The 11,449-nt window shown below is 36.7% G+C and overlaps 3 protein-coding genes across 5 annotated transcripts; all 3 read right to left on the bottom strand.

Annotated features, from left to right (window-relative positions):
* Positions 1–1,301: 1,301 nt before the first annotated feature.
* On the bottom strand, positions 1,302–4,032 carry LOC121778182. Its single transcript, XM_042175481.1, has 3 exons — positions 3,698–4,032; positions 2,198–2,297; positions 1,302–1,676 (listed from the first exon to the last, which is right to left on the bottom strand). Exons 1-3 carry the CDS (start codon positions 3,978–3,980, stop codon positions 1,604–1,606), a joined length of 456 nt encoding a protein of 151 aa, XP_042031415.1. The 5' UTR covers positions 3,981–4,032; the 3' UTR covers positions 1,302–1,603.
* A 1,193-nt stretch (positions 4,033–5,225) lies between these two features.
* LOC121780257 (glyoxylate/succinic semialdehyde reductase 2, chloroplastic-like) lies at positions 5,226–7,645 on the bottom strand. The gene is made up of 12 exons (XM_042177801.1): positions 7,259–7,645; positions 7,096–7,174; positions 6,889–6,954; positions 6,711–6,786; positions 6,586–6,641; positions 6,425–6,509; positions 6,270–6,330; positions 6,137–6,189; positions 5,990–6,060; positions 5,830–5,902; positions 5,574–5,678; positions 5,226–5,495 (listed from the first exon to the last, which is right to left on the bottom strand). The coding sequence occupies exons 1-12, from the start codon at positions 7,458–7,460 to the stop codon at positions 5,331–5,333; spliced, it is 1,092 nt and encodes a 363-aa protein (XP_042033735.1). The 5' UTR covers positions 7,461–7,645; the 3' UTR covers positions 5,226–5,330.
* A 368-nt stretch (positions 7,646–8,013) lies between these two features.
* On the bottom strand, positions 8,014–10,749 carry LOC121778453 (heterogeneous nuclear ribonucleoprotein 1-like). Of its 3 annotated transcripts, none has more exons than XM_042175808.1 (7): positions 10,590–10,749; positions 10,324–10,493; positions 10,178–10,218; positions 9,355–9,518; positions 9,171–9,279; positions 8,894–9,063; positions 8,014–8,815 (listed from the first exon to the last, which is right to left on the bottom strand). In XM_042175808.1, exons 2-7 carry the CDS (start codon positions 10,476–10,478, stop codon positions 8,294–8,296), a joined length of 1,161 nt encoding a protein of 386 aa, XP_042031742.1. In that variant the 5' UTR covers positions 10,479–10,493; positions 10,590–10,749; the 3' UTR covers positions 8,014–8,293. The 3 variants fall into 3 exon arrangements, with proteins under 3 accessions (XP_042031742.1, XP_042031743.1, XP_042031744.1); XM_042175809.1 differs by having other exon boundaries at positions 10,324–10,519; positions 10,590–10,746; XM_042175810.1 differs by having other exon boundaries at positions 10,324–10,489; positions 10,590–10,734.
* Positions 10,750–11,449: the final 700 nt, after the last annotated feature.

Genomic DNA, 11,449 nt, shown 5'->3' on the forward strand with positions numbered 1-11,449 from the left:
TAGTTAATTTAGAGAAAATAATGTTAAAAAAACGAAATGTGCTCAAAAGGTATCGAATACAGGCCTCAGGCTTGGAAAAAGAGCCCATTTTCCAATAGACCATGGATGAATTTTGTAAAATTATAAGTACGTATAGTATTAAATGACAAAGTTTTTGGGTACCCCTTTGTTCCCATGTGTATATGTCTCTGACTGAATAGTTAGGGGAACAAACACATTCTTTGGATATGAAACAGTTTTATATATTTGACATAATTGTACTTTTTGAGGTGCCTACAATTTAGCATAGTAAATAACCAATAGGTCCGTTGATAAATACTTTCAGTCTAAAAAAAATAAACAGAATATGTAGAAGAAGAAAAAAAAGGCAATCCCTGTTTTAGAGTTTTATCTTGGCAGAATGTCGTAAACCTTAAATTGCGATTTAACATCTAGTAAAATTGTTTAGTAGTAATTGATAGACGTAAAACGCTATTTTAATTTCATATTTTTATTATAGTGAATTATTAATTGATAGTGTAATTATAATTCAAGCATCGAATTTATGTAATTTTTTGATAGATTGTGGTTATTTATATTACTTCAAATTTTGCTCAGATCATCCAATTATGATCATTCACTGGTATGCAAGCTGTATATATATTGTACAAACTCCAAACTCTTCAATACAGTGTCAATACAATATCAACATAGTGTAAAATTTCTAGATTTTGATGTCAACACAGTATCAACCGTTGACGCTGTATTGATATTTTCTGTTGATGAATTTTGTCATCAGTTAATATTTTCTAACGGTTCAAATTATAGTTTGCATTTAATCATTTGCCCTATGTTATATATAACAAATCATAAGTATTACATTTGAAACACAATATTGACTTTTCAACTTTGATATGAAAACACTTAATCAAAATATACATTTGAAACACAATATTGACTTTTCAACTTTGATATGAAAACACTTAATCAAACATATTTTGTTGGATTTTATTTACATTTTAATCGTGTCGAAATAAGAGTCGTAGGAATCAATCTAATGTAGTAAACCGGATTAAAAGAAAAAAAGAAACTTGTGATACACGAATCTTTTTCCCGAATGGCATTAGGCACAGTGGCCTTGTCACTGAACCGGATGGAAGCGAACGGGCTTCATGCAGGAGAAGCATTAGGTCGGGATTCGCGGCCGGCGCGAATCCACACGGACAAAGGCGCGACATGCACCCGTCCCCGCATACTCTATTGCTATTGTCTAATTTTCTACTCCTGTGCTTGCATGTGTGTTTAGAGAGAGAGAGAGACACTAAGTCCACCAAAACATATTTCTTGGATCAAGTTAAACAAATCACCAATTCTTTGCTAAGAAGAGATTGAACTAACATAATTATTGTTCATCTCAAAATCACCAGTTTTTTGCTAAGAAAAGATGGGAACTAACATAATTATTTCTCATCTCAAAGCAAAGTGAAACTCCATTACATATTAAAGTAAGAGCTGAAAAGCAACAATTTTAAGGCATCACAATTGCCTAGCCCCAATCAGGTTTTTGCCCTCAAAATGTCTGTGCTCTTTGATCAGATCATCCAGAAACTTGCCAGAAGTTTGATCATGCTGTGATTCTATACCGACCCTTTGTAACTCGTCGGGAAATGACTCTCCGGCCACCCTTGGTGGATTTCCTGTTCAGGAATAAGGAAAATGTATCAGTCTAGAAGCAAGCTTTGGCTAGGGTAACCACGGATGTCGAACATGATTGGTGCGGTTATCACAGAGTATTTCAGAAGGTCATTTCTGCACAAGGCGCCACTTTTGTGTGTGATTTGAGGGGAGAGGAGGATCATGTACATGACAAAGCATGCATGTAGATAATAAAATAGTGGCGGAGGTAGAGTTTCAAAGAATAGGATGAGATTGTTTCTATAACTACGACTACAATAGTTTGAATGAATATCACAAGACAGAATTAGAGCACCAAACACACTAGTAAGTTCATAAACCTAGAATTCTGAAATTTTAGAATAAAGGAGAAAATCTCATAAATTAATGTCAACATATATGGAATGGATCATAGAATTATTACATACACAAATTTTATGAACATCTTGAAGCATATTTACAGCATGATCCACCTACTCCAAAAGTTAATAGTTGAAGCATGTACATGGACAAACCACGTGTATTTGTGTTGGGAGACAGTTACCTAGCGAAGAATCCATGAACCCTTTTGCGTCTGATGTTACTTGGTTGGTACGTCCTCTTTGTGTGACAAAGCATAGGCTCACTTGATGAAGATTCGTCTCCTGTAAGGAGCCGAAAAGAATATAACATACAATAGAAGTCGAAAGGAGTAACTCAGAAAAAATTGTAAAACAAATGGTAACTTTGACTTTGTTAAAGCGCATAGATGACATATACCATATACCACTCGCAAGCAACTGTCATCAAAGATAGAGAAGCACGACTAACGTATGATAGCAGACTACAAGCTAATGTAGATAACTCGCAGATGCTAAAAGTTTGCAACCAACAACACAAGATCATGTATTTATGACGCAGAGTCGCAGCACACTCATATGCTGGTCAGACTATAAGGTCACGCCGTATACAGCTAGATAAAACCGGCTTATTGGTCCCACAACCATATAGGAGAGCTTTTTGGCCAATACCTTTGTTCCTTTGATATAGGACATGTCAGACCAATTATTTGATACAGCTGCCGCCGTCATCTTTTAGTGCTGCAGCTGCTGCCCCACCTTACTATTTGTAACCCCTAGCCAAATTAATAAGGACTAAGGAGGCGTGTATTTCTGGTCTTTTAATAACATGTGGTTAGTGGTGGCATTTATAGTCGGGACAACTCTCTCAGATTGCACAAAACAGTCATTTCTAAACTGTGGTGAGATGTTGGGGCAATGTTGGAAGACACCAGGGTTGTCTTATCTTAAACTGTGGTCGTGGTAGTGGCAGAGGGTCGGACTACAACAGAAATGTTGGCGCTAAGTCCGAAGAAAGCAAGGTTGCAAAACTTGCAGGGCCGGATGATGCCTTGTGAATTGAAATCTTGCCGGGCAAAGGCAGGGCAGGAATGTTGGTACAGAAAGTTGCATCAAGGCGCCACATGCGCTCAAGGATATCTTGCATCGACTGGAGGAATGCACACCCATTGCAGACAGAACCTCAGACACTAACCTTCTCCGATCCAACAGTTTTTGTCTTTGGGCATTCCACGCTCACCGCACCATTTGACACGGAGTGAGAGGCAGACGCTTGGGAGGAAGTTGCCAAGATAACAGTATACGAACACATTACCTTCTGTCCAATTCGGCACTGCTCCACGTTTTCATGCTCAAATAACTAACTAAATATACATAACTTCCTGCTCTACGTTTTCCTACTGTTGCTATCACCATGACTATCACAAGATCTACATTATCTTAGTCACGAAATCAACATTCTTCATTGCTAACCACTTATAATATAAAAAAAAGGAGGAAAATAACAAAATTGAAAATAAAAATTCTAGTTCGAATCTAATTGAGCTTCAACAATTACACTTGGGGCTAAATGCAGTTTAAATTGCAATCACATTCCAGTTCTACTAAAGAACAACACCAGAATTACAACTAGAAGCTAGCTTTCCAAAGCAAAAAAAATACAAAACAGAATTAAAAAAAAAAAAACTCAATGAAATGGAATTTACCTTCGGGCAGCAAGAAGGGGAGAGAAGGAAGGCCACAAGGGTAGAGAAATCCTTCGGAGAAGAGCTTTCTGAGAGAGTCGACATCGTTCTGAGGCTGCGGCGGGGAGTAGAACGGCGCCATTTTTTGAGATTGGGGAATAAACAGAGAGGGGAGCAATTTGGCGGCCCCGATCAATTCGTGCTTCGGAGAAAGAAAGGGGTTGGGGCTTGTGTGGAAAGCCCGACTGAGGAACCGAGTCGACATTGAAGCTCCAGCACGAATTAGGGATTTCGAGGAAGCCATTTTTGGATGGTTGGATCAGTTAAACCCTATCGAGCAATTCAACTGTATAATATTGGGTCTGATTGTGGTTTATCATTCATTTTTAATTAAAAACATAAACATTTGATTTCCTAATTAAATATAGGATCTAATCAAATACAAACTCTATTAAAAACTCCAAACTATTTGGACCATTAGAAAATGTCAACCGATAATAAAATAACATCAACAGAAAATATCACCACAATGTCAGCGGTTGACGCTATGTTGACATTGTATCGAAGCAGTTGACGCTATGTTGACATTGTATTGACATGATGTTGACATCAAAATCTTGAAATTTTACACTATGTTGACACTGTACATAATATTGTTTACGACTTAATTCTTCATAATTTGTCCCACTAAGTTTGTCACATCATTATAATGATGTTAGTTTTTCTTAAATTACTAACTTATTAACATAAAAAAAAACTTATTAACATGGTGTATTAAAAATGTCAACACACACAATCACATTAAAATGTCAACAAATTGTATTAAAATATCAAATAAGTTTATGTTGACATTTCAATGTCAAATTGTGTTGTCATTTTTAATACACTATATTCATGAATAGGCAAAATTAAGAAAGTTAGCAATGGATCACACATCTTATCATTTTTGAAACTGGATTTTATTTTTAACTAACTCATTCAAACTTATATTTTGTTATGAAACTAATTGTATATAAAAATATAATTCATTTTTCTTTATATCAAGATATGCCAAATTTTATAGGATGGGGCAGTATTAACAGGTCAACCCAAAAATCCATCCTTAAAAAATTCACTTATCAGTTTTAGTCCTGGAGTTTTTTTTAACTCTTTCTACTTATTATTCCAAGTTAAAGACATCAGAAATTTAGATAATTACTGAATTAATTTGTCCAGAACAAACTAAGTAGTTTTTCAATCTCCTCTTAAAAAAATTCAACTCCTTCCTAGCTAATGTTTGTATCGAACAATATGATTTCAGTCATGAATTCTAAATCAATAATTTCGGCTAATGATGTTTTAGTGATGTAGCCACTAGTTCCTGTAATCCAGAAGAGTTGGGCCATTTCAATCAAATCTGAAGTTATAGTAGAACAAATGTCAACACACACAATTATACTAACTGTTCTTCTATGGGGAGAATTCAAGTTGATAAATAACATATTGGCTCTCCCACTACTAATGTGGAAGCATTCTAGTATTTTCACAAAATTTGATCTTTATAACCAAATTAGAATTATAAAAGATGAATATAATTCAAAATCGTAGTAATATTCAAGCACAATCTGATATAGTTACAAGTTGCAACAAAGTTGATCCTGAACCCGAAAGAATATTAAGATTTCTGTTGGAGCTTGGCTTTCAAAGCCTCAATGACAGCTGAGAAATCATCATCACTTAGCCCTTTAGATTTGGCCACTTTGTAGAGCTCGTTCGCAGCTGCTGCAACCGGAGTTGGCTGAGAAACAGACTCGGCCAACCCTAGAGCGAGTCTTAGATCCTGTACACGGCCATTATTACAGAACGAACAGCAACTTCCGTTCCCAGAGAGAGATAGTGATAGAAGAAGACATCATACCTTCTGCTGATGCTTCAATGGAAACGCAGTCGGGTAGAGCGACTTCACCATTGAAGGACCTTTCATGGAGTACATTGGTGCACTGATGGCACCCTGGGAGATCACCTGCAGACGACGTGGTTCAGACAAATGTTGGAATGAGTAAATCCGAGATCAAGGAGCCAAGCAATGATCGTGAAGGAAATCAAATGTAGAAAATAAACACACCCTATAAAATCAAATCGAGATCCTTGAATTCTATCTTAGAAAGACATACCTCGACAAGAATGCTAGGATCGAGACCTACTTTCTCACTGAGGAGCAGTCCTTCGGAGAATGATGCCATCATACTGCAAATCAAGCTAAAACAATCAGGATTCTGTGGACGAGACATAGGCATGTGAACCCAAAAGCGATGAGTTATAGCAGTTGCGAACCTTCCCATAATCATGTTGACGACGAGCTTCATTGCAGCTCCATTGCCAACTTCACCAAGGAAAAATCTTGACTAGAACAATTCGTGAAAACATGTCAGAACACTAGAGACTGCCGCGATTCTGATGAAGAGAAAATTGCGGAATCACCTTTCCCATGAGGTCTAAATACGGAGCAGCCCTTTCATAGAGAGATTTGTCGCCTGAAAGATCGAGTTTCCAATCATGCAAGACCTCTGTAAAACAATATTCTTGAAGAAAATTGAAAAATGTGCTTGATTACCAGCAGTGAGAAAAATCAGCTTCCCATCTTCAGCTGGCTTTTTCGAGCCTGACACCGGAGCCTGTCGAGACAAAGGAGAATACACAGTTCTCATTAACACTATATGATTATAACTCTCTTTCTTGGTATTTAGATAAATAGTTCTAGCAATTAACCTCCAAAAACAGAGCTCCAGTAGATTGTATACGTGCACTGATCAAGCTGGAAGTCGGGCCATCAACGGTAGAGACATCTACATAACTGCAGAAATGCTTAATGAGAAGTTTGAAGTTGCATACAATTTCTTTTAACAAGAAAGTTGGAAAAAAAAACGCACCCTTTCCCGGGACTCATACCACTTGCTGCCCCTTGCTTCCCACATGCTACATCAACCTGAAAAAAGAACGAAGCTCAACGAGCTAACGCTGATAGGGAAAAATAGCTATATCATCGACGACTCACTGCACTTTCGGGATCAGCAAGCATGGCAAATGTGATGTCACAAGAGGCAGCTACTTCCTCAGGTGAGGGCTTGTATCTGCATCAATTTAAGCCTTCCTTTCTAAGCAAACTGAAATGATCTTGAACACCCACTAAATGGGAAAGCAGTGATTAACAACACAGCATATCAACAACTTACTTTGCACCCAACGAGATAAGGGGATCACATTTGCTTTTTGTGCGGTTCCAAACAGTTACATCGCATCTGTATCACATATCCATTACAATTTACAAACAATTTGTTGAAGAGGAACAATGTATACTATAACTTTCAATCTTACTATGCAATAGACAACCATAAACAACAAATAATATAAATTCAACTATTAAAATACATGAATCCTACCCTGCTTTTATCAGATTTTGTGCCATTGGAGAACCCATAATCCCGAGTCCCAAAAAACCAACGCGAGCAGGGAGCTCATCTGTTTCAGTTTGAGCAAATACAATGATCAAATTTTGTTGAGTAACTATACAAAAATAAACAAACACATACAAAAAAAAGGTACCTTTGGATTGTTGAGAGGAGAAGGCCTGAACTTGAACACAGAATTGGGGTTTAATGGGAGAACAAGAAATGGGCTTAGCCCCAAACTGGACTGGATAAAAGCTAGGGCACATAGACATGGCTTTTTGTGGAGAGAGAGGTGCAGCATAAGAGAGATAAAGGTTAGTGTTGCAGGTGGCCCTCATCATCAAAATCTTGGCCATGCCCTTTTCGAAAATTTGAACCTTTTGTCAGTTACTACTCATAAATTGAAAGTTTATGGGCATGATTGTATCGTTACTCGTTGCGCGAAAAGCGCAAAAATCGATTAACTGACATCCATGGATGGACGTAGTGAGGTTTCGCACTCTGGATAAGGTCACAGCATTCTAAACGACACCGTATTGATACAAAACTGTTGAACAACCTTAAACGAGGTTGACATTTTGTGTTTAGGTATTAGAGATTTCTATTGTTTCATATTAGTGTCATGAATTTAAAGTTTTTGTTTTTTCAAAGTACTATTTTGTGCTTTGATGTAATTACGCAGAAACTTAAAGATATTAACTCAGTTAATGTTAATCATTGCAAGGTTGTTATTAAAATTAGATCAATATAATTAATCTTGTTATTAATCTTATCTATCGAACACTTTGATTTGTTGTGTGATGAAATGGTAGAATTGGAAGGAAATGAATGAATTGGGATGCCATGAGAAATTATACAAAGATATTTATAAAAAAAGGAGTTTAAAACAAATTTATCGTTGGGAAACGATAACAAAAAATAGACCATGTCATCTCTTCTGCTCAAAATAGATCATGATGAGTTTTTTTTGACAAAATAGTTGCCCTTTTCAACACATTTTCTTGCGTATGCATACATAATTCTATATCTCAATCACTATATGACAACAACAATTTATACAATGTAAATAATCTCTACTCAACCATATCCCTTTAAACACAGTTGAAACAACAAAATATTTGAGCATTTCTAGTTAGAACCATCTGCAGAATATCAAATATCCATTCAAGAAATCAAGCTGCATTTAGTCTCACTTCCGGTAGGGATGAAACCTCCCATTTTTTCCATCACCGTTGCCGTACCCTCTACCACTGCCATATTCACTGCCGGAAACATTTGCACCATTCACTCCATCGCTGCCATTGCTTTCAAAGCCTTCTTCGTCTCCACCAGCAGCAGCAGCGCCACCACTGTATCCATTATGCATGCCATAACCAGCAGATCGGTTATAACCAACCGAAACTCCAAATCCACCGCCACCATATGCACTACCACTGTAGAACGGGGCACCGGATCCATAACCATAACCATACCCACCGTACCCCGGATAAAACCCTAAAGCTCCACCAGCATAATTCCCGGCCATATTTCCATAGCTACCATAGCCACCGTACGCTCCACCCATCTTAACTCCATAGCCACCTGCATAACCCCCCTCTGAAACATCAATAGAGTTAACAGGAGGATTTGAACTACTGCCACCATGGCGAGGCTGGCTTTGACTCGAACCATCAAAACCAGATCTTTTTGGCTCAGCCCTCTTTATCTCAACCTGCAAATTTCCAAAATTGATGTTTAGTCACACTATTATGTTGCAAGAGCATAATTTACAAGAATGTCATCTACTCACTTGCTTTCCTCCAAGTTCATGCATTCGACCATTTGAGAGTACCCTTTCAACACCATCTTCATTATCAAAAGTAACAAAGCCAAAGCCACGAGATCTACCAGTCTCTCGATCCAGCATAATTTGGTGGCCGACAACATTACCGTAAGAAGAAAAGTACTCTCTCAAATCATCTGCAAAATCCAATGTTGAAAGTTATGAAGTAGTTGCTCAAATATAAATGCTGTATTTGTCTTATGATCAAAACGAATAAAAGATCATGGGTGTTTATAGGTAATACCTTCAGTCAGTGTCACTGGAAGACCGCCCACAAAAATTTTCTTCGTACCTGAGCCTCCTCCACCACGAACTTGCACATTCTCTCTGGGAACAGTTCTCTTTACTTCAACCTGACATTCAATGAATTTTTAACCATTAACCACAAAATCTTGACACCGTGCTGAATTGTGGAGAATTATTCTTACCGCTCTTCCATCAATGACATGGTTTTCCTCTAAAACCTTTTCAGCAACCTCCGGATCCGCAAATGTCACAAATCCAAAACCACGTGGTCTCCCAGAGATTTTATCGTACATTATGACACAATTTGTAATTTCTCCATATCTACTGAAGTACAAGCTCAGTGATTCTGAAGAAGAGAGGAGCAAGAATAGTAAGCACAAATAAATAAGTCACACTAGATGTCCCTTCAGACTGTACATTGAGATTTGAGGTGTAGGTAATTTGACTTCAAAGATAAAAACGCTCTCCATAAGCAACACTGAAAGTAAAGTGCTCTGACAAATAAAATTTATGATCGTGAGTGAACAACAGGTCAAAATTAAATAGTCATAACCAGCTTATCGTAGAACTGTAGAGAAGAGAGAGAGAGAGAGAGAGAGAGAGAAGAATAAAGAAGCACAAATACAAATAGATCATCGACACATGTACGATGACCAGAATAGGTTTTAACAAAAGGTAACTGAAGAATAGATACCAAATGCAAATGAAATGACTAATTTACCAGTTGCACAACTAAACATAATGACATACAACCTACAATCCACACATGAAAGTCTCCAAGTACTGCATTACATAACAATTAACACATATGCATTACAACTTCAAATCTTCAATTCATCCATATAATGGAAATGGACATTCTAAAAGTGATAACACCCACGAGAATAGAATACCTAGCTACACAAGGAAGCATACAATACATGGCTTAAGTTACTGAATTCATATACACAATGAATTTCAATTCATTCAGCTGGAATACTTTTTATAAGGAAATAAGAGGAATACCTTTCGGCGTCTCCCAAGCAATGCCTCCAACGAAAAGCTTTCTGTAAAAACACAGAGAAAAACCAAACCAATAAATCACTAAACTAATCAAATAATTTCAATCTAATAACAGACCTACAATAATTGCTAAATTAACAAAAACTAACCCATCAGACGAAGAAGAATCATGCTTTAATCTTGTACTAACATCTATATTATCATTCACACCGTAGTTTCCCCCTTCTGGTTCGTAAAATCTTCCATAATGCGGCAGCTCTTCGTCATATCCGGCACCGTTCCGTGGAGCGCCGCTGTAATCCATTGCTGATGGTTCTACCTATCACGACAAGAAAAGGGAAACGCCTGCTAGAATAGAAATCATCGCAGCGTTCTTAGGCAAAATTAAACCCTAAAATTGAAGACGAAAAATCACCTAGAGTATTAGGTAGCCACAGTTTGCGGTAAGGTGCCGCTTCACAGGCTGAGCTGCCGATTTGAATTTGTTGAGAAATATGAAACCCTAGCTTTTGGCACCTTCGTGATTACAGAATTTGCTTGTCTGGGGATGGAACTTTCTTCTACGCACTTTTTAAAATACCATACATACGACGGCGTATAGCTGTTCGGGCTAGAAATTAACATTGGGCCCATCAACTCTATGTACTTGCGAGCTAAAATATCGTACCTGATTAAATAAATGTCTCATATTTGATCACTTAAAATTTTTAAAAATTGTTTAATAGTATAGGAAAAAGTATTACTAAGAATAAAAGTTAGTGGATCGTAAATTGTATTTTACCAAAAATGGTAAAATTAAAATAATACATTTATTGATGGGCGCACGTAAAAGGAAAAATTCTACGGATTGGATCATTATCGGGTCAAGCTGATGGCGACTCAATCTAATAAGGCGGAACCCTACTTGTTAATGAAACTAAATGACACGATATAATATAGGTTGAAACGACACGATAACTACACAAATTAATTTTGGTTTCAATCAATTTTCATTTTACTTGTTCTATTTTTATTTTTATAATTTTTCTTATTCTTTTGTATTTCAAAAATATGAATTTGATATCGACAGTGACCAAATTGAAATACTATAAGACTGTGTTATTATTATTTTTTATATATTTATGAATGTAAAATCTTAGATAAATGAGTGATAAATACTAAATTATTTGATATGTGCCAAATATATCTTAAACTTTTAATAAATCAGTAAATACTCAAAAAATAATTATAACATATAGTAGTACTGTAGTACAAATAATATAATCAAAGTAAATA

The sequence above is a fragment of the Salvia splendens genome, chromosome 19 (genome assembly GCF_004379255.2).
Source record: "Salvia splendens isolate huo1 chromosome 19, SspV2, whole genome shotgun sequence".
Taxonomy (NCBI): Eukaryota; Viridiplantae; Streptophyta; class Magnoliopsida; order Lamiales; family Lamiaceae; genus Salvia; species Salvia splendens.

Bases quoted from the DNA above. Each gene is read 5' to 3' on its own strand.
- LOC121778182 (XM_042175481.1), bottom strand. From the start codon at position 3,980: ATGGCTTCCTCGAAATCCCTAATTCGTGCTGGAGCTTCAATGTCGACT. The intron at 2,298-3,697 runs GTAAATTCCATT...GGCTCCTTACAG, and splicing joins CCCCTTCTTGCTGCCCGAAG to GAGACGAATCTTCATCAAGT. The intron at 1,677-2,197 runs GTAACTGTCTCC...ATTCCTGAACAG, and splicing joins GTTCATGGATTCTTCGCTAG to GAAATCCACCAAGGGTGGCC.
- LOC121780257 (XM_042177801.1), bottom strand. From the start codon at position 7,460: ATGGCCAAGATTTTGATGATGAGGGCCACCTGCAACACTAACCTTTAT. The intron at 5,679-5,829 runs GTATGTCTTTCT...CGTCGTCTGCAG, and splicing joins ATCCTAGCATTCTTGTCGAG to GTGATCTCCCAGGGTGCCAT. The intron at 5,496-5,573 runs GTATGATGTCTT...GGCCGTGTACAG, and splicing joins CATTGAAGCATCAGCAGAAG to GATCTAAGACTCGCTCTAGG.
- LOC121778453 (XM_042175808.1), bottom strand. From the start codon at position 10,478: ATGGATTACAGCGGCGCTCCACGGAACGGTGCCGGATATGACGAAGAG. The intron at 9,064-9,170 runs GTATTACCTATA...TGGATTTTGCAG, and splicing joins TCCAGTGACACTGACTGAAG to ATGATTTGAGAGAGTACTTT. The intron at 8,816-8,893 runs GTGAGTAGATGA...GGAAATTTGCAG, and splicing joins ATGAACTTGGAGGAAAGCAA to GTTGAGATAAAGAGGGCTGA.